This window comes from Puma concolor, chromosome A2, assembly GCF_028749965.1.
Source record: "Puma concolor isolate L17-30 chromosome A2, mPumCon1.1.hap2, whole genome shotgun sequence".
NCBI classification, from domain to species: Eukaryota; Metazoa; Chordata; class Mammalia; order Carnivora; family Felidae; genus Puma; species Puma concolor.
Window position 1 is genome coordinate 75,664,182 of NC_141668.1, and position 21,959 is coordinate 75,686,140.

The 21,959-nt window shown below is 37.4% G+C and overlaps 1 protein-coding gene across 8 annotated transcripts in view; it reads right to left on the reverse strand.

Annotated features, from left to right (window-relative positions):
- The window catches only part of CDK14 (cyclin dependent kinase 14), a 638,124-nt gene that overhangs the window by 246,881 nt on the left and 369,284 nt on the right, over positions 1-21,959 (reverse strand). For all 8 annotated transcript variants that reach the window (XR_015247658.1, XM_025929509.2, XM_086696604.1 and 5 more), the window contains one exon: positions 6,481-6,601. Coding sequence is in view for 7 of the 8 variants with exons in the window: in XM_025929509.2 (XP_025785294.2) it covers positions 6,481-6,601 (121 nt within the window). In the remaining variant the exon portion in view is untranslated. The remainder of the gene's footprint in view (positions 1-6,480; positions 6,602-21,959) is intronic.

Here is a 21,959-nt window from a genome sequence, read left to right on the forward strand (position 1 = left end):
TCTACCATAACACCTACTTAGTAGTTAATATCTAAAATAATAAATCAATAAATAGCAATATAAATATAAAACTGAAATATTTTAAAGACCTATGGAGGCAGATATGAAAAGAGTTGAAAGCACTTGCCTCTGGGAAATAAGAGGGTTAAGTATGGGTAAGGCAGAAGATTACTGTTTTTGCTATTATTACTGTTGTGGTCCTTATTAGTTATACCTGAAATAGTTTTTTGATTTGGAAACTGAAGGATAGTTAAGGGATTTAGTCAACAAAAATCACATGTAAGGAGTGGCAGAGACAGAACCTAATTTAGGCTTTTAATGTGTTTTCTACTACAACTTTGCCTCTCCTTAACACAGCAAACCACTGCTAGTTACATGATTACAGAAATGATTTCTGATTTCTACATGAATAAAAACACAAATCAAAACATAAAAGGTGCTAGTGTATAGCCAATTTTCTCTAAATTTGGAGGACTTAATTTATATATTTCCAAATTAAACACACACACACACACACACACACACACACACACACACACACGAAAGTAAGATGAGAACATCATAGGTCAAAATTTCTTTCTAATTCTCTAGACACAGACAGTATGTTAATCTCTCTAAAACCAAATATAGAATCCTCCATTTCTCCAATATATCCTGTAGCCGTTGAATGCTATACTTCAATAGAAATGCAATATATTTGGGTTAGCTGATTAACATACTAAGAGCTGACAAGGAAACTATTCTCAGCATTTGTGGAGTCTTACATTTCCTAAAGAATTTCACATTCAATCACCTCTTGCAATTCTCAAAAACTAATGAGGCAGTTGAATATATGCAGGGCTTTCTTAATATTGTGAAATGTAGTCATTGTGATTGGCTATTCAAAACTCATCCAAAAATCAGTTTGTAGGTAGCCATTTACTGTGCCAACTTTGATAGAAACAGATAAATTTTAATTTGTTTTAAAAATATTTAGTAGTGAAGACTACATATAATGCCTCATTTTATATGTTAGTATTTAGCTAAATTATCACTAATAAATGACCAAACATATCCATTAAAAACACACATACACTGTTTCTCTCACAAACACACATAGATGAACAATATGGGATGTAAAAATCATAACCATGCTAAGCTTTCGATAGAAAAAAATAGAACGGACTCCTTCTGCACTCCAAAATCATAGCTAAATTTAACACTTTGGTAACCACTCTATAATGCCAAAATAATCTAAGAGAATTGTACTTTTGGAGATGATTCATTATTAAGCAATGTAATAGAAGTTTTCTGCTAGGCATCTTGAGTTTGTAGCCAGTAGTCCTTGGGTCTGAATTAAGCACTCAAATGCATTAAGGCTCTTCTGACAACTAGTATTTGGCCAATTATTGCTCTAGTGCTTTATGAGAAAGATGGCCAGATGTCCCAGTTAAATCTCTGTTTTATACTCACTGCCCTAGCAGAATAACTATTAACTTTCAAAGATATCCTGGTAAGGATGATATTCTACATGGTCTTTCTAATTTTAGGGGACTTCAGTAGTAGAAATGGGCTCAGAAACCATGGCTGTCCCATAAGTTCAGCTTTCAACCACCCAGATTCCTGATGATACCCTGTTCTTTTATTATGTTCTATTGCATTGTCAGAGGCTACGCCAACTGTATTATTTCAACAGTTCTCAAGAGCTCTTAAAGAGTTGTTACTTTTGACAATGATTAATTTGAATCCTCCTTGGTCTTATGAACTGATTAATAAGAAAGTGTGTAAATAATGTTGACAGATAGATGACTTTATGTAACTCCTGAAGTGCAATTCTCATTCTTACTACCATTCTTTTTGAAATGGAGTCATTCATTTTAGCAGAAGTGGTAAATGAGTAATGGTTAAGAGTTGGGAAAATACATGCCAGCACAGATATTGGTCTTATGAAAATGTATTCAATCCAATGAATCACGTTGTAAGTTTATTTCAAAGAAATTCCTCCTTGAATAAAACGGCATAATACAGAACACTGACATGCGGGGAGAAAGGCAGTCCACAAGCCTGCTGAGTGCGAGTGAAAGCCACCTACTTTATTTGAAGCATGTAAAGGATCCAAAATGACTCAGAGCATAACCTAAATTATAAAAATGGAATTGAATGTATTGAGTTTTAGAATCACTTTACTAGTGAAATAAAAACCAATTTCTTATAAATCACCTTAAGAGATAATGCAATATGTTGTAAAAAGAAAAGGCTTTGCAGTGAGTTAGCCCTAAGTTTGCATGTTGTCTCTACTTACTAATTAAAAGACCTCTACTATCTTATTTAGTCCGTCTGTGTTTTGTTGCCTTCTACTGTGTCATGCTGCAGTAGATTAGTAATCAAAATGCATAAGAGAAACTTAGAAAACAGTTTGTGTCCAATAAAAGTATTTATTATTTGTACTATTATTATTACTATTAAGACTCAATTACTATTACTACTATCACTCAGTTACTCAAGGCAGGACCTCATATAGAACAAATTTATTTTCAGGGTGGGGGTGATAGTAGAATTCATTTATGATTCTCTCTCATAAAACACTGGTAAACAAACCTGAGTCCCAGGAAATTTTATTTTATAACATAAATTTCCTTGGTTCAAGAGTGATCGTTAAGAACGACAGAACTCTGTATGTTGCCAATATGTATGGTGATTAGACTTATTTAATAAAAAGCAAAGCTAAATGGCCTTATAATATTCAATAAATAGGCAATTTCTTTTCAGATATATGCAAAATCAATTTGGAAGCAGACATTTTTCTATATATCAAGACTGGTATGGGAGTTTTTTCCTAACCACCCAGCTGCTACAATGTTAAATAAATTAATTTTAATCTTAAATCAGAGATGTAATAGAGAAAAGGGTGATTTAATATGCAATCTCATTACATTTGACAGGCTTATTTATAAATGATTTGCCCCACATTTTGACAAGTATAGTTAATATGTTAATTAGCTTTTAAAAAGATGATGACGGGAAGAGAATGGCAGGCTCTCCTTCACACATCATGTTGGGGAGGGCTGTCACTGATTCCACAAGGTAGTGCCACTACATATTGTGGCCCCAGAAGCACTGTGATGTGGCTGAGATACTATTACTTCTTAGCTACATTAGTCACCTTCTGTTAAAAATTAATCCCTTGTAAGTAATCCCAAGTGAACTTCCACTTTAGAAAACAAAGGCTGCTCTAAACATATTTATGAGCTTCTCTAAAGAAACAGAAAGCTTATGCAGAGCAATGACCTCCACTGCTAGAGCAGAACTCCCTGACAGGGGAGGAACTACGCAGATAAGCTGCTTTTCACATCTGCACTTCTCATAATGTGGTTCTCAGTACTCTGTAAGCCTTTTGGTTTAGAGGCTTAAAGATGAATTCCTATGCCTTGACTTTCAAAGAGTGACAAAATCCAAGAATTAAGAGAAGTTATACACGAGACAACGTCCAATTTGATTCCTCTGCCTAAATCCTCTTTCATGGAGGGAGACAAAGGTATCAAAACCTGTGTCTCCTGCTGTGTTCTGGAATCGCACAGTATGTTTATACCTTGCCACGGTGCTGGAGACCCAGCGCAATAAATCATAACACGGTGAGCTCTGATTTTCCGTCACTTGCTGCCAATGTTAATGCGTATGTGTCTTCATTAATATTTTTACTGCCTGCGGCTATTTAAACAGAAAACTGGAAAATGTAACACTGTGTAGGGATCGTTAGTTTTTAGTTACTACCCTACTGCCCCAGGATGGTAAATGAACTGTAAAAATCGCCTGAACCCACTACCACCTGCCTCCCCGCTATTGTTCATGCATTCATATTTGCACTTCTCCTTGGTGCAGCTGAGCCATGACTCAATTACAGTCCCATTTCCAGTTCTGTGAATACCCAGCATCGATGTCATTGATTATGCAAAAATCAGTGCCCTGTGAACTTCTCTCTAACTGGAAAAATATATACACTTTATTGGACTTAGAGGATAATAACAAAATGGCTTTTAGAAAACGGCTTGGAATGAAATCAGAGTGAGAATGACAGGCATAGCATAGACATAACTCAGATTTTAGGGCTTGAAAATGAAAAGCCATTAAGCATGAGAACTGCTCAAATACAACACATTTACTATTTGGTTTTGGCAATGAATAATCTTAGCATGTAGACAAAAGGGCATTTGGGGTCTTCTACTTTGTATCAGTTTTCCTCCCTTCCACTTAAATAACAGTCTTCCTCTTATGCTTCATTATGTCTCTGTGTAAAGCAAATTAATAGAAAGTACCCAAGCCTTCTTCAAGAGGATGAACACACGCACACACAGACAGATGTGAAAGAAAAAAAAGGTGGGTGCCCCAGGTTGGGGCACAGGCTGGAAATCAAATACTACATATCAGAAACAGAAATATCAGCAAGTCATAATCCATGTGGTTCTTTGTACGTTAAAGAGCACTTTTAAAGGTTTGGAAAAAATTAGCCACTAGTGTATTAAAAACAGCTTCTTCTGATTATGAGGGTAGAGTCTTAACTGAACTGCCAAGCACTAAGACAAGACTGGCCCCAAGCCACAAATATTTCCAAACTATGTTCTATTAGTAGAGTCCTTAACTGACCTCACTGAAAGACAACCTAGAATTTTCATACTTGAAAAAGAGAAAAATAGTCCGTAACTCGAGAATATTAATTAATGCTTATTTATATATCCAACTCCCAATGGTGAGGCAAGAAGGAAGAAGGGAATGAGAAAGTTAGTAACTGATATCCTGATGTAGTAACTGACCTTTATTTCCAACCTTTTCCTCCATTACCACTAATGATCAAAATATGTATTTTGCCCAAGCCCCTGACTAGCCTTGGGGGAAAAAAGTAATTGTGTAAACAAACAAACAAAGAAAACTGTGATGAAAAAAATGAATTAGCTTAGCTCCTTAATAATAGATGGTCATCTTTGTTCTCTGGGTTTTGGAATATGCATTACGATGGTATTAGATTTATTATAAGGCATCACAAAATTTATGACAATAGATTTTAGGCTGTTTGATGATCCAGATTTTTTTATAGCTCTATTGAAAGCTACAGATCTACACCCCATAAAAATAAATATATTCATGTGTACACAAAATGTTGCATATATTTTCAGTGGTTTCACAGATCCTGAAATCCTATTCTTGGGCAGGGGGGTGGTGGTTGCTGGAACCTAAATTAAGAAAATCTACATTGTGCCCTACATCACAAGGAACTTGATTGTTTTCTCACTGTAAAATGTTTGGATCAAAAACATCAGGACAGAAGCCAGGCCCCTCATTACAGCCTAATTTACTGAAAGCCAAGATTACTGAGGGAAGAACAATGAAGTAAGTACATGGCAGGAAGATAAATAACACATGGGGAAGTTTTATCGAGGTCATAAACATTATAAGGACATGTAGCTGAATTCTGCATATGGGGGCATAATCATTCATGGAAGATGATTCCTAGGATAAAATAGCACAAGTGTTATGTGAGTTGTTTTACTTTGAACACAATTTTGAGTCTAGACAAGAGATTTTTCTACTAATAGAGGACATTTTCAAGTCACTAAGAAGACTTTCCTGAGTACTAAAAATAAGATTATTCCCAGGGTGCCTGGATGGCTCAGTTGGTTAAGCATCCAACTCTTGGTTTCAGCTCAGGTCATGATCTCACAGTTCATGGGATCAAGCCCTGCGCTCTCAAGCACAGAACCTGTTTGGGATTCTCCCCCCCCCCCCCCCCGCCCCTCCCCTGCTCATGCTCTCTCTCAAAATAAATAAATAAACTTAAAAAAAAGAATATTCCCTTATTTGATTATTTGATTTAGATCACACTGGATTGGGAGCTCATTATACTTTATAATTAATCATAATTATCCTTAAAACTTATTAATCTTTGGGCTTCCTAAACAGGTTTTTAAGTTTTGCTAAACCATTGTGTGAAACCGAGACTGTTGAAATTAAACTTATTGTGATATTTTCAAAAAGTAATTGTTTTATATCATTTGGGTTATTTGTACCCAGCTTTCTAGAGTGTACTGCACCAAATTTAGTGCCTACACCAAAATTTTCGGACCAGTTAATTTGAGCTTTGTTGTTGAACTTAAACATGTTTCCTACTACCTCCAACCCATACTACTGTTTAGAGATATATACCTCCTTGTTATAAAACAGAGCTGCAAATTGAGACCCTTAGAGAGAAAAACCATTGTACTGACAGAAAAATACTTCTGCCCCTTGTCCCTCAAGAACCATTACCAGACACCATCTGCAAGGGAGCCTTTGATTAAGGAATATTCTCAATCATGCTTTAAAAAAAAAAAAAATCCAGCAATACTGCCACACACAGGCAAACACTGCTGCACCATTAATCTTCATTCAAACTATTAGAATGTTTGTCTGGGCATGACCCAGACCAGGCATTACAGATAGATTAGCTAGAGTAAATCTTCCATTTCTCACCACATGTCAAGGCAGGTGGAATATTCTGTTGAGCCCAGGAGGACATCTGGAGGTCTGTACCACAAGGTAACCACTTCATTGGAGTATGTGTGGCTAGGGACAGATTTTGCTCTTGCAAGACCTGTGGAATACAGGAAACATAAAGAAGTTGATAGGCATTAATAGAACAAGGGAATTTAAATTTGAATGTTCACAGTTTTAAAAGGTCAAACATGACACTGGAATACAGAATCACAAATGCCATGTCAAGGTTACTAGAAAGGCTGGGGAAGGTATATTGTGTTCTACCTATTTCAAATAATGCTAATAACTGATAGATCAATTGTTTTCCTACTGAAGCATCATAAATCTGATAAAGTCCTAGAAGAGTAAACAGATAATTCATAAATGATTAGATATTACACAGAAGCTTAGAAATCTCTTTGACTTTCCAAAGAATGTTCTATAGAATTCTAGTTCTGAGAGTTATAAGTAAGTACTACAGAAAAAGATTCCAAGGTCAAATCATTTTGGGAAAAGATGGTTTAACAAGTTAAAAGTTAAAACAGGTCTTCATACTGTACTACTTCTCAGTGTTCTTAATTATTCTAATGTGTATTGTGAATCTGAAAGAAGAGAATATGATGCTTTTCTCAAAGGGTTTTTCCAAAGCTTCTTTTTCTTTCAGTGTCTGTTAAATGCTCTGTGGGAAACATTTATTTAGGAAGATCATTTGAAAACCACCTAAATAAATAATTATAAAGGAATACTTAAATATGAAACAATGGGATGACGAGGTCTAGTATAATAAATAAAAATGTTTCCTAAGAATTTAAAAATGGAGAAAATGGTCATAGTAATATGTTGTGCTAGATTATGTGCAGTTTGACCTCATAACCATAAAGACTTTAGCATTAAAAAAAAAGAATGGCAGAAAATATTTGAATGTCTTCAGTGGCTAGCTCTGGAAAATGGGATCATTCAGTTTTGTTCTTCACTTAATACACTCTTCTCAATTTTTTCCCCAAGTTTCCTACAATAAATATATAATTTCTTTTAAAAATCACAAAATCTATAAATGTTCTTTTTAAAAGAAAAAAATCCAGCTTTCTATCTGGGTATGTTCATTAATGACAAGTGAAAAGTATTATTTATCACTGTGAGGCTCAAAGCACATGTACCATTTTTACAATAAATGTACCATAACATTTATTTTAATGTTCTGACAATTTAAATTTTTAAGTAGTACTTAGGGACATAATTTTTTTCCTGTTTATTAAATACTTGATTGTCCCTTAACTGTATTATATGAAAATGTTAAAATTAAGAGGACAGCTGATGAGAAATTTCTAATTAATTCAACTATGGTTAGAGTAACTCAATTTTTTCTCTAACACAGGTTTTATAATAAAACAATAGTATATTATAAATTGTTTCAAGTTTATAAGTATTCCATATCAACATGTACAAACTAACACACACAGACTTATATATGTTCTCCAACTTTTCTATACATGAGTGGAACAACTATTTTTAATAACAGATTTCCATAATAACCTCTACTTCTTTTCTCTGCAAAGTTTGATCCTATCTCAATTCAGGTAAAACTGAACAATAGATAGGACAATCAGAATGGTAAAGTGCTTCCAAAATTTAATAATCCCATCAGAAGATTTAATTCCTCAAATTAGCATGTTTCTATACACAGACCAAAGAAGTACAAGTCCTGAAATAGGTTCTGACTCGTTCCATATGCTCTTGTCAAGTGAAATGGGATGCCAAAAACATTCAGGCTGGATTCCCTTGGTTTTTCTGAGGCCCTGTTGACAGAAAGCTAGGCTAGAGGGATAGGAGAATGAAAAAAATCTGAGATTTTCTTTGACAGCTCAAAAGACCAGGCTGGTTATAGAAAATTGTGGTATTTCCCATTTCAAAGAGAGAATAAAAACCTCAAAATAAGCTAGAAATAGTATAAATCTAAATAATTATGCGATTTTAGGTCCATTATGTTCACTCCGAATGTAAGTTTGTAAAACTGGTTAAATACATCTGAAAAACATAAAAAGAAAAAAATTCTTTGTTTCCATTATTGTCCTCCTTCCCATATGTCTATTAGGTCAAGGACTACGCAAACACCATTCATGTGGGTCATATAACTTCTCAAATCAAGAGTGAAAATGAATTTGCAGTATCTAGCTTTTTAATGTATTAAGATAGTTTCTTAAAATGGTTTGCATGTTAATGTGTCATATTGGAGAATGTTACTATATTTTTAAGAAACACTCTTCTGTATCGCTTGAGAAAAACTTTTCTATCCTCTTACTTTGATATAGTCAATTAAGACATTTTCTTGTGGAAATGGTCCTGTATATTGATAAACAAAAGGCTTTAACCCTGAAACTATGTCTGTTCAGTTAAAAAGATTAGTAAATCCCGAAGTTTTTCAGGGAGGGAGCAAATTATTAAAACAATGAATCAAAAAAAAAAAAGTATACCTTGAAGTAGGAATATATAACTACATTGTTAATCCATATTTTTGGTAAAGATATTGCTATGTATTTATAGTCATGCATCAAAACACGCTTACTCATGCAGAATTTATTAAACCGCATCCTCCAGTTGAAGGAAAACTGTAGGACAGGATTAATTAGCACAGCATGTGTGAAAGCTTTCTTTCTCTGTTCCTTGTCAGTTGCTATGGTTACACTACAGGAAGAGAGCTACACTACCTTTAAAAAAGGATGAAGTTCATGGGTTATTATCAAAACTTCTTATATTAATGTTTAGTTTGAATTAAAGAGTCAAAAAGCAAAGTGAAATGCTAAACAGATGGGTACAGGTTATTTGCACACTGCCACTTTGACGGAGCATGTGCATAAGAAAGGGGACATCTAAAATGGCTTACATAACAATTCATCATATCCCACTTTAAAAGGTTACCATTTCTAACTAAAGAAAAACCCTAGGACAGAGCAAAAAAAAAAAAAAAAAAAAAAAAAAAAAAAAAAATCCTGATATTTAAGTCCTATTGCCAATTATCCAAAGTTGGGCAACCTTGATACTACCTAGCACAGAAGCATCTGAGATTTCCAGAAGAGTGAAGCTTTACAGTTAATGTCTTACCCAATGAAAGAATTCCTCTACATATCTCTATGGTTATCCAACATCTGCTGCCACCTTGAACCTGGTTCTCTCCTCTGGGACGGACACAGAATAAATCATGTGACAATGCTTCCAACATTTGTGCCAAACAGACCAGGTGTTCAGCATCAACCAATAGACACTCATCAGGCCTTATCTGCAGTGGACACTGTTGGCCACCCCTCTTTTAAATTTACTCATTTGACTTTTTGGATAGAGAAAAGTTAACAGGAGTGTCTTGGTCTCCATCTAGGATCTTTCCCTACATGCCCTTAACTGCTGGTTTTGGCTAGGGTTATAGAGTCAAACCAGTCCTTTCTCAAGTGTATGGAGGTAACTGTGGCTAGTGCCATGTTTTAACATCATCCAGAGGCGATTTCTCACAAGATTTTACCTCCAGCTCACATTTGTCCACAGGTTTCAGATCTGGGGCTATGCAATTCCTTACTAAGCATAGGTATAAAGATATTGTACAGGCACTCAACATGACCCAACTACAAGTCCCTACAGTCATGTGCAGGGAATATGCCATGAGTCCAAGAATAAATGCATTTCACTGCTTCAGGTTCCAAAAATGATTAAAAAAAATTCTTTTAGCTGTACACAGATACACATTAGATTTCATGTTCCATGTACAAATTCCAGTGAGTCCCTTGTGCAAACAGTTTAATTGGGCAGGGATTGAGTAACCTCTAATTCTATGAATAAAATTGCTAAACCTACCATAGGGGTACAAGGATGGTAATTCCCATGTCTCTGCTCAACTCTTTGACCAAGGAATTAAGAAATAACTGGCAACAATGACTTGTTTCTTTCTAATTATTTAGAATGGCAAAAGCTAGATGGACTTGCAAAAACCAACTGAAACACGATATAAAAGCATAGCTTCCACCATTTCCCAGAGGACATGCCAATGTTCTGTGCTTGTCAGTAGTTTTGTTTTTATATCAGAGTAACTCCTATACCCCTCCCTCAACATATCTCATTTCCCAAACAAAATAATCAGAAAGAGTGTCTTGCTCTTAATCACAAAATCAGTATTTCTAGGACAGCAGCGCTTTTCTTCACAATTTGATTCCAAACAGACATGAAATCCTTGGGTACTATTTTGCCATCTGGCAGTTAGTCTGGAAAGGGAAAGACTTCTCTATTCCATGTGCCAGTCCATAGAGTAAGGGCAGAGAAAGGCTTTTATGTATTTTTTTCCATTCCACAGTCCTGGGAACTGGTCAGAAACTTCTTTTCTCGTATAAATTTTTAATGGAGTCCCCTCCCTCCTAGAGGATTTATATTAATACCTTATGATGTGCTAAAGCAGTTTGAAAGTTCTTTACTGCTGCTCTTAGAATGTACCAATAGGGGCGCCTGGGTGGCGCAGTCGGTTAAGCGTCCGACTTCAGCCAGGTCAGGATCTCGCGGTCTGTGAGTTCGAGCCCCGCGTCAGGCTCTGGGCTGATGGCTCGGAGCCTGGAGCCTGTTTCCGATTCTGTGTCTCCCTCTCTCTCTGCCCCTCCCCCGTTCATGCTCTGTCTCTCTCTGTCCCAAAAATAAAAATAAACGTTGAAAAAAAAAAAATTAAAAAAAAAAAAAAAAAAAGAATGTACCAATAAACAACCATCATACAAAACAAAACAAAAAGTATTTTCTTCTGGTGTTCTCCAGAGTTCTGGCTTTAACCTCTTCCCTCTGCACCTGGTAAGTTTTCCTGGGTGATCTGAGTTATGCTCACGGCTTCAGTTACTGTCTATATGCTAATGATCCCAAATAAATATCTCTAGCATCAATATTCCCCTAAAATTTTATATTTTTATTTTAAAAAAGCCCACTTAGATCTTACGTAGGTATCACAAATATTTTTCCTGTCTCCAATTCTCCCACCAATGTTATCTCCTCCAATGTTCTAGAATTTACCACCAAACATCACCGTCCATTATTCAACAAAGCCAGAAGGCTTGTTTCATTGTAGGCTCCTTCCATTTACAAAATTACAGAACTCAATGGATTTTACTTTATAATTTCCCTTTTCTTCTTCCTTCTTCTTAGGTCCCCCTCATCTTTTGCTGGATTGTTACACTAACCGAAAGTCTGTCCATGGCAAACAATTATCAATTTCAAAATACTTTCTTTTTTTTTTTAACTTTTTTTTTTTTTTTTTTTTTTTTTTTTTTTTTTTTAATTTTTGGGATAGAGAGAGACAGAGCATGAACGGGGGAGGGGCAGAGAGAGAGGAAGACACAGAATCGGAAACAGGCTCCAGGCTCTGAGCCATCAGCCCAGAGCCTGACGCGGGGCTCGAACTCACGGACCGCGAGATCGTGACCTGGCTGAAGTTGGACGCTTAACCGACTGCGCCACCCAGGCGCCCCTCAAAATACTTTCTAAACAATAAAAAAAAATCTACATTTGTTGAAATTAATTAATAGAAAGTTATAATTTGTTTGGAACACTCTTCAGTGTGAAACTTAATAAAAGATTTCAATGTCCAATCTTTCCCCATAAGCACTATGAAAGTTGGACATTCTCCAATCCCCTTGCCCATTTTTGCCATCATAGGAAGCACGAAATGTGGGTATTTGAGGTTATTTTCATACATTTAATATCACCTGGTATTACTTAAAGTGGAAAAAAAGTTTTAGGATACAATTATAATATCCTTTTCTTTCCTTTGATGAAACATCTTTGTTTTCTTTTTTGTCCAGATTTCTATTTTAACAGAAGCTAGTCTTTGCAGGATTCCAAAAATCCGTTAAGAATGTTTTGATTGGCATTTGTTAGAGTTTTTCAACTGAATAGGAGTAATCTTTGAAAATAAATTCTAATAAAATAAAGTCCAGAAGCCATTTTAACATGTTAATGCAATATTTTATTTTACTCTGATTTTATTTAATTATCTTTGATTTTTTAAAGCTAATAAATTATGCCTAATTACTACCTATCCTAAAGGGCATAGATTTTTTATCTTTCCTTTTATTTTTTTATTTTTATTTAAATTTAAGTTAGTTAACATATAATGTAGCCTTGGTTTCAGGAGTAGAACCCAGTGATTCATCTCTTACATATGACATCTAGTGCTAATCCCTAAGAGTGCCCTCTTTAATGCCCATCACCCATTTAACCCATCTCCCTACCCATCTCCCCTCCAGCAACCTCAGTTTATTCTCTGTATTTAAGAGTCTCTTATGGTTTGTTTTCCTCTCTGTTTTTATCTCATTTTTCCTTCGTTTTCCCTAAGTTCATCTGTTGTGTTTCTTAAATTCCACATATGAGTGAAATTGTATGTCTTTCTCTGACTGATTTCGCTTAGCATAATACACTAGTTCCACCCACATTGTTGAAAATAGCAAGATTTCACTCTTTTGATCACCCAGTAGTATTCCATTGCATATATATACCACATCTTCTTTATCCATTCATCAGTCAATGGACATTTGAGCTCTTTCCATAATTTGGCTATTGTTGATAGTGCTACCATAAACACTGGGGTGTATGTGCCCCTTCAAAATAGCATTTTTGTATCCTTTGGGTAAATACCTACTAAGACAATTGCTGGGTCATAGGGTAGTTTTATTTTTAATTTTTTGAAGAACCTCCATACCGTTTTCCAGAGTGGCTATATCAGTTTTCATTCCCATCAACAGTGCAAAAGGGTTCACCTTTCTCTGCATCCTCGACAACATCTGTTGTTGCCGAAGTTGTTAATTTTAGCCATTCTGACAGGCGTGAGGTGGTATCTCATGGTGGTTTTTATTTGTATTTCCCTGATGATGAGTGATGTTGACCATCTTTTCATACGTCTGTTAGCCATCTGGATGTCTTCTTTGAAAAAGTGTCTATTTAGGGGCGCCTGGGTGGCTCAGTTGGTTAAGCGTCCAACTTCGGCTCAGGTCATGATCTCACAGTGTGAGTTCGAGCCCCCCATGGGGCTCTGTACTGTCAGTTCAGAGCCCGGAGACTGCTTCAGATTCTGTGTCTCCCTCTCTCTCTGCCCCTCCCCTGCTCGTACTCTGTCTCTCTCTTGTCTCTCAATAATAAATAAATGTTAAAAAAAAAAAAAAAAAGAAAAAGTGTCTATGTCTTTTTTTTTTTTTAAATTTTTTTTTTTTTTCAACGTTTATTTATTTTTGGGACAGAGAGAGACAGAGCATGAACGGGCGAGGGGCACAGAGAGAGGGAGACACAGAATCGGAAACAGGCTCCAGGCTCTGAGCCATCAGCCCAGAGCCCGATGCGGGGCTCGAACTCACGGACCGCAAGATCGTGACCTGGCTGAAGTCGGACGCTTAACCGACTGCGCCACCCAGGCGCCCCTCTATGTCTTTAGCCCATTTCTTCATTGAATTTGGTAAGTTCTTTACAGATTTCGGGTACTAATCTTTTATCAGATATGTCATTTGCAAATACCTGTTCTCATTTAGTTTTGTTGTTTCCTTCACTGTGCAGAAGCTTTTTATCTTGATGAGGTCCCAATAGTTCATTTTTGCTTTTGTTTTTCTTGCCTCCAGAGACATGTCTAGTAAGAAGTTTCTGTGACCGAGGTCACAGGTTGCTGCCTGTTTTCTCCTGTAGAATTTTGGTGGTTTCCTATCTCACATTTGGCTCTTTCATCCATTTTGAATTTGTTTTTATGTATGGTGTAAGAAAGTGGTCCAGGTTCATTCTTCTGCATGTCGCTGTCCAGTTTTCCCAGCACCATTTGCTACAGAAACTCTTTTTTTCCATTGGTTACTCTTTACTGTTTGTTGAAGATTAGTTGGCCATATACTTGTGGATCCATTTCTGGGTTCTCTGTTCTATTCCATTGATTTATGTATCTGTTTTTGTGCCAGTACCATACTGTCTTAATGATTACAGCTTTGTAATAATAGCCTGAAGTCTGGAATTATATGATGCCTCCAGTTTTGGTTTCCTTTTCAATAATACTTCAGCTATTTGGGGTCTTTTCTGGTTCCATACAAATTTTAGGATTGTTTGTTCTACCTCTGTGAAGAATGCTGGTGTTATTTTAATAGGGATTACATGGAATGTGTAGATTGCTTTGGGTAATATCTATATGCTGAAAACTATAGAAAGCTTATGAATGGACTTGAAGTAGACACAAATAAATGGAAAAACATTCCATGCTCATGGATTGGAAGAACAAATGTTGTTAAAATGGAGATACTATCCAAAGCTACCTTTCATTTTAAATAACAGAAATGATCATAACATTTTAATACAGACATTCTAAACAAGAAAAATTATTCAAATAATTAAATTTCATATATAGGAGAATTTTGTTTTCTATTTTATATAGAAGATAAAAACAATATACTTCTCTGGGCAATTCTGCTTTATATGAAACCAATAGATGTGATGATGGTAAGACCAATTAGTCAGAATCCTTTGGCTGACTACCATATGAGAAATATGCTATTGTTGTCTGAGCATTAGCCTGCATACTGGAAGACTTGCAAAATGAAAAAACGAAGTGCCTTATAGTGGTCCTGACACTAACTAATTAGTTGTGTCTCACTGATTAAGTGACTTAAGCTTTCCTGCTATGTTATGTGTAAAATAAGGGGGCTGAGATCAGATTTCTCAAGCACCCGTGAGTCGGCCACCTGTCTTTGTAAATAAATTTTGCCAGAACACAGGTATACCCATTCATTCAATGTTATCTGTTGCTGTTTTTGTGCTCAACACCATAGCTGAGTATTTGGCAGAGATTATGACCCATAGGCTATATTTGGTATCTGGTACTTTAAGAAAGTTTGTTGACCCATGGGTGAGAGCAAAGCAACTTTGAGTCCATTCAAGTACTAAAACTCGGTGATCCTAAGGAAATATTACTAAAAACCTTGTTCATTAAATGTATGAAGATCATATAAGTTCAAGTTCTTAAAAAGGCTTTCAAGTAAATAATTCCACCTCAGTGATCCTCTTCCATCACATCTGCATTAACAGAGAATGCAAAGTCATTTTCCGTACAGTGGATCATCACTCTCACAGCTCAGTGCCTTACATTCCATGTTCTAGTTTCTGCTTCTCTTAGTGAGACTCATAGTTATTCCAATGCTAGATGACAACACAATATAGAAAATGAATTTCATAATCGGACTAATTTGGCAATTTACATGAATTTCTGTATCCATGCTGATTTTCTTTCCCAATAAATTAGAGGAAAAACATACTAAGTTCATCATAAGAATATCAGTTTTATTTTTTTTTTTTAAATTTTTTTTTTCAACGTTTATTTATTTTTGGGACAGAGAGAGACAGAGCATGAACGGGGGAGGGGCAGAGAGAGAGGGAGACACAGAATCGGAAACAGGCTCCAGGCTCTGAGCCATCAGCCCAGAGCCTGACGCAGGGCTCGAACTCACGGACCGCGAGATCGTGACCTGGCTGAAGTCGGACGCTTAACCGACTGCGCCACCCAGGCGCCCCAAGAATATCAGTTTTAAATCAAAACATAGTACTCAGAATTTTTAGGCCATGTGGTTATAAATATGTATTAATATATACCCCAAATATTATATGAGTATGCAGTGGTATGTGTTAAAGAAAGATTGTTAAATAATCACAACTATAACGAGGTCAAATTAGGTAAAAATAATTATGATTTTATGCCAGACGTATCCTTTGTGCTTAAATGGAAAGAAGGCAATATATAAAGATGACATTATCATACATATATAGCATTTGAAATGACAACATAAGCTCTCATTAATTTTTAGCTTTTAAGGGGAATAAGATTTAGAGTGAGTGTTCCTCTGGAAGGCCTATGAGAAAATCATTCCCATTTCTTTCCTAAAACACCTAAAATTTTTTTAAAAGTCAGGGGTGGGGTAATACAGTATTTTTACCTGATTTTACTAAGGATAATACTAAAATATGAAAAAAAATCAGTGATCAGTGAATATGCTGGTGCTTATAATATAGAGGCAAACCTGATGAGAATTTAATGAGAAGTTACAATCTGTTAGGTTTTTAGATATACGATCTCATTTACGCATTGCAACAACTTAGAAGGAAGCATGATTATTAATATCCTAATTTAACAGAAAGGAAACCAATTTACCCCAGGTCACACAGTAATAAGTGGCCATGCTAGGATGTGAATACAGGCAGTGCCACTGCATCCTCAGGAAGACTGGGGACCTGGGAACAAATGTTCTCAGATGTTCCTGGGATACATCTAGATGGAGTGGCATAGACTGAGTGACTCCCAAGTCCAGAGTGGTGGAAGGTCAGCCTGCTGGGAGAGGAACAGCCAACAGGTGAGGACAGGAAAGAGAAGTGAGGAGAAAACACAAGCTGGTTTTACTGGAAGGAGGTTCCAAAAATATGAGTAAATGAGAGAAAATGACCAGTGTTGTGTGGGGAGCCTCAGACAACAATCACACCATGGGCCCTCCAGGAAAAGAGACCTTTGAAAAGGAAGTACTTTGGAGAAATGCTCAGAAACCTTCAGTTAGGTTCTGATTGCTGGAATTTTGATTCTAACTGCTTGGAATGAGAGCAGCTCTCACCTGCTGCTTTGTTTGTCTGCTTTAAAGTGGAAAGTGGCAGAAAGCAGTAGCCCCAGAAATGGAGCAGTTAGCCAGAGACTGTGATAACTTAGAAAGGAACAGCTAAAATTTTTTTTAAAAGGTGGATGTGAGCGGGGCTATTTATCTTGCAGGGCTCTAAGGGTCCCCCATTTTCCCCCAGAAATCTCAAACGTGGATGTTGTTAAAGCTAATCTGTAGGATATGTAATGAAACAAGAAAAAGCTCTTCTGAAGTACCCTTACTGATGTGGATTTTTTTTAATTGAGAGGTTTTTATGTGTTTACAACAATAAGTGTCCAAATGAATCCGTTCAAATTAATGAGGCAATTATTGAGCCAAATGAAGGGAAAAAAGGTTTGGGTCATACTGAATATATATTTTTTATTTTATGGTTGCTACCCAATTTTTGTGAACTATTTTCTCCTGTGCTTTTAGTTTTTTTTGTTTTCTCTTTATATTGTTTGAGCAGAGGTTGAGTTATGCTTTGGGGTCTCCATACTATACTCAATACAGGATTCCAGACATAATTAGAAGAAAACGTCTACTAAAAGACATGCACACTTTGACTTTATTTTGATGATTTTAAAACATGTTTTGTGATACCTGTTTAGTTGCCATGTAATTGGAGTTGGGTGTCACTAATACAGTAAATAAATAAACTTCAAATCTCTATAAGAAGGTATATGGAGCATTTGGGGAATATTTTCAAAGATACATTAATTCCATGAAAAAAATATGTTTCACAATCACTGCAGAGATGAGTCATGGAGCTTTTGTGCTGGAAAGGATCTAAGACAATCTGTACCTTCTATAATATTATCTTTTTTTGTGAGAGAGAGAGAGAGAGAGAGAAAGCAGGGGAAGGGCAGAGGTAGAGGGATAAGGGAGAGAGAGAATCTTAAGCTGGGTGTGGAGCCTGACACAGGGCTCAACCTCACCTGGTGAGATCATGACCTGAGTCAAAATCAAGAGTCAGATGCTTAACCGACTGAGCCACTCAGTCGGCCCATTGTTATCACTTGGGTGGCCCATTGTTATCACTTTTTATGAGAAGGACAGGGAGGTCCACAGTTCTGTCCATTTGACCTCCACTGCATCAAATCCATCCTCTTCTTTCTGTCCTCACTGACACTGACTGCCACTTTAGTTCCTTAAACTTGCCCTTCTGGGCCTTGAATCTATGGAAGAGCTCCTAGCGGGCCATGCAGCCAGCACGTTTGCCCTTCCTAATCCTTTTCCCTAGTCTGAGGAAGAGACATTTCCTTGCAGTTTGTAAGAGCTTCCTTTGTGCGGTCAGGTGGGATCACCATGTACAAGCTATCTGATTTGGGGTAAGTGGCTTAGCCTAGCTAAGTTTCACCTGTTTCCTCTGTGAAATCCATGTAGTAACTCTGCTAGATATCCTCCATTTAACTCGGCCCCCTGACCTCAAATTGGGTTTGACCAGTGGGAAGCCCACTGACCAAAGATCAGAGGACCAGAGGGAAGGAAAACAGCAAGATTGGTGTCTCTATCTGTACTCCCCCTTACCACCCCCTGCTCCCTGGTTCCTTCCCAGCTTGACAGGTAAATGGCAATGGCTAAGTTCTCCCTTGAAAAGCTGCTGCTCTTGCTCATTGGGTTCCAGAATCATTTTCTCTCTTAATCCCTCAGGGGAGTAGTGGTAAAGGCTCCACACTATCGCTAGCCTACAGGGGTTTTGCATCTTTAACCCTGCCCACAGTTTCATAAATAGTGCCTGCATCAGACTCTCCTCCATCACCCCAATTGAGCTGCCCTTTGTTCCCCTCTAGGATCCCTGATACAACGACCATACCTGATTTAGGGTGTTTGTGTGAATTAAATGAGAAATGCATGGAAAATGCTTCATAGTGCACTTGGTCCATAGTAACACTCAAAACATACTGGCTGTCACCATTAACTAAAACACCATCTGATCCATCACTTCTCTGCTAAAGAGCTTAATGGATTCTCTGGGCTTTATCCTGTATGTCCAAAATCCAAAGAATCCCCTTGCTATTACTCCAGCCTTGCTTCTTCCCATTGCTTCCTTTTTATGTTCTAGCCAAATTACCTGTAATTATCTGCTTTCACATCAGTTTCTTTGAACCACATGGTCTCCTATCTTGGAATACCAAACTCAGCTAATGAACTCCTACACGTCCTTCAAAACTATACTCTGGCCAAGTCCTCCAGCAGCTTCCCTGACTTGCCCTCCCCTCCCTGGTCCAGGTAATGGTAATGAGCCTTCCTCTTCTCTGACTGACTGAAACCCTGAGCTTGCATGGACTTCCCAAGTCATTCATTTCCATGTCGCACCCCATCTGCCCCACATCAGGCTGCAGTTTCCTTGAAGGTAGGACCATGGGTCATTTACCTTTCTGTCACCAGCTCCTGGCATAGTGTCTGGCCCACAGTGAGTCTATTGTTGGACTGACATGTATGGTGGGAACAGACACCTATCCACAAACCCCTGAGACAGTGTTCCTATAGCAGGTGGCATGTGTATATCATCCTGACCAACAGGGAGAAAGAACCAACCCATCTGATCCAGAGTACCTCTTATTTTACCTGTTTTATACCTTGAGACTTTTTGTCAGATCTCAATAGAAAACCTGTCCCTAGATTTTAAAATGTTTAAAAACATAATGTGAGTGGGGTGGCTGGGTGGCTCAGTCAGTGACGCGTCCTGCTCTTGGTTTCAGCTCAGGTCATGATCTCACATTTCAGGAGTTTAAGCCCCATGTAAGACTCTGAGCTGAGGGTGTGGAGCCTGCTTGAGATTTTCTCACTGCCTCTCTCTCTCTGCCCCTCCCCCACTCGCATGCATACATTCTCTCACTCTCTCTCAAAAATAAACATTTAAAAAGATAAAAAATAAAACGATAATGTAACAGTGAATCACATAAAAGTTCATGATCCTGTTTTTGGTTGTTATTAAGAAGTAAACCCAAAACATACATAAGATTCTTTAATTCCTTAAGAATGCTCAAGTCTGTATTAAATACAAATACAAAGAGATATCATACCATAAAGCTATTGAAATACAACCTACTGGTTCGTAATAAGTGATGGATATACTTCTCTAACAAACTGTATGATTTCTCAAACTTTAATATATTTAAAATTTAGATAAATAAAACCTCACAAATTAATCAATCTATCCTCTAAATTTTTATAGGACATGTTCTCCATTCATCTCACTTGGCAGTAAGTATATAAAACTATTTTACTCAACTTTTTATCTCTCTGTTTATGTCTCCATCTATAAGTTCTCTATGAGTGAGATTCATTTCTTACAATTGCCCCTTTCCTTAACACCACTCTGCACCTCTTCTGCATGCTGACATAACCCCAAGGCTTCTGTAAAATGCAGTAATTAAACAAAACTCGGTCTGTCTAAAGCACATGTGGACAGGGAATCAATTTGCCTTTGCTTACTAGGATCCCAGACTACGAACTAGAGGATTCAGATGTATTAAACCAGCTTAGAGCCCAACTACAACACTAGGTTTCTCTGATTCTGGATGGCACCCTCTCTGCCTCTCAAAGACTTAATTTAAGCAGAGAAAGAGGTGTGCCCAGACCTGAGAGTTTCTTTAAAAAAAAAAAAAAAAAAAAAACCTATATGAGCAGAAGTACAAAAACACTCATTTCAAAGCTTCCAGCTGTTCAGTTTTTCTAAAGGAAGAGAACTGAATTTACCTTTGAGGCTGACTGTGTCTTTATTCTAAGAAAACCAACCTAATGGCAATTTCTGTTATATAAAGGTAAAGCAAGTCCCTACCTACTATTCTGGGGTAAGCTGTGAAATTAACCTGCATCTTGATGTTTCAAACAGAGCAAAGGGTTTAATGTAAACTGGATGCATGTTTTGGAAAAGCTAATGGGTTTCTCAGGCTCTGTGGTTTCTCTGAGGAAGATGTTTGCTGCCTTGGGGAATACAGAGATAACACAACAATGACCCCCTAGTTCTTGATTAGCAGTTTTCAGGAACCCAGAGGACTGGAGAAAGGGGATGTGGTGAGATGTGGTAACATTTAAGTCTAAATGCCACCATGGGTACTGATATTGGAGTGTTGGTTATGTTGTGGTATAAATATTAAGTGCTCTGATTATTTATTGGGGCTGCAGGCTCAGTACCAATCCTGTGGCTAGGGGGTGGAAGGTGGACCCCAAGATCTGAAATTAGATCTACCAGAGGCCTCAGATTCTCACGAGTTGGGAGCTTCCTCTTTCTGGAGGCTAGGGACCTGATTTTCCAGGTAGCATCCCTGGGTACACTCACTTTGGGGAAGGAGAAGCCAGCCTTAGGCAGATGGAAACGAGGAAGAGATAAACAGGGAGGGGATCCTTTGCCCCTACATTGAGGAGGGTCCTCTAGGTTCTGAATGGAGAACTTTAAATAGAAGCAAGTGGTACCCCTTCCCTACCCAGGCCCGGCCCTGCCCATTCCCTGATGCTCAACTTTCATAAAGCCTTGTTGGAAATGATAGTCTGATGTTGGCTGTACTATAGTAGCCTATGGGAAGGGTCTGCATGCATAACTTAAAGGAGGCCAGAATGGTCATCGTTGTGCAAAATGCCAGGGAGGAGTCAGACATGGCACGAGGCCATCATTAGAGGCACTTTTATGGTGGCATCAAGAGGAAGAGCAGAGTGAAGGAAAATGAAGCACCTGTTTCAGAACAATAGGATACCCGCAGCACTCGGGCAAATAACCAGGGCCCATGCCGAGGAGCTCCAATGTGCTGTGGTCATCACTATAAAGGTACCAAGTCATAAAGAAATCTAGGGGGAAGGGTGCCTGGGTGACTCAGTTGGTTA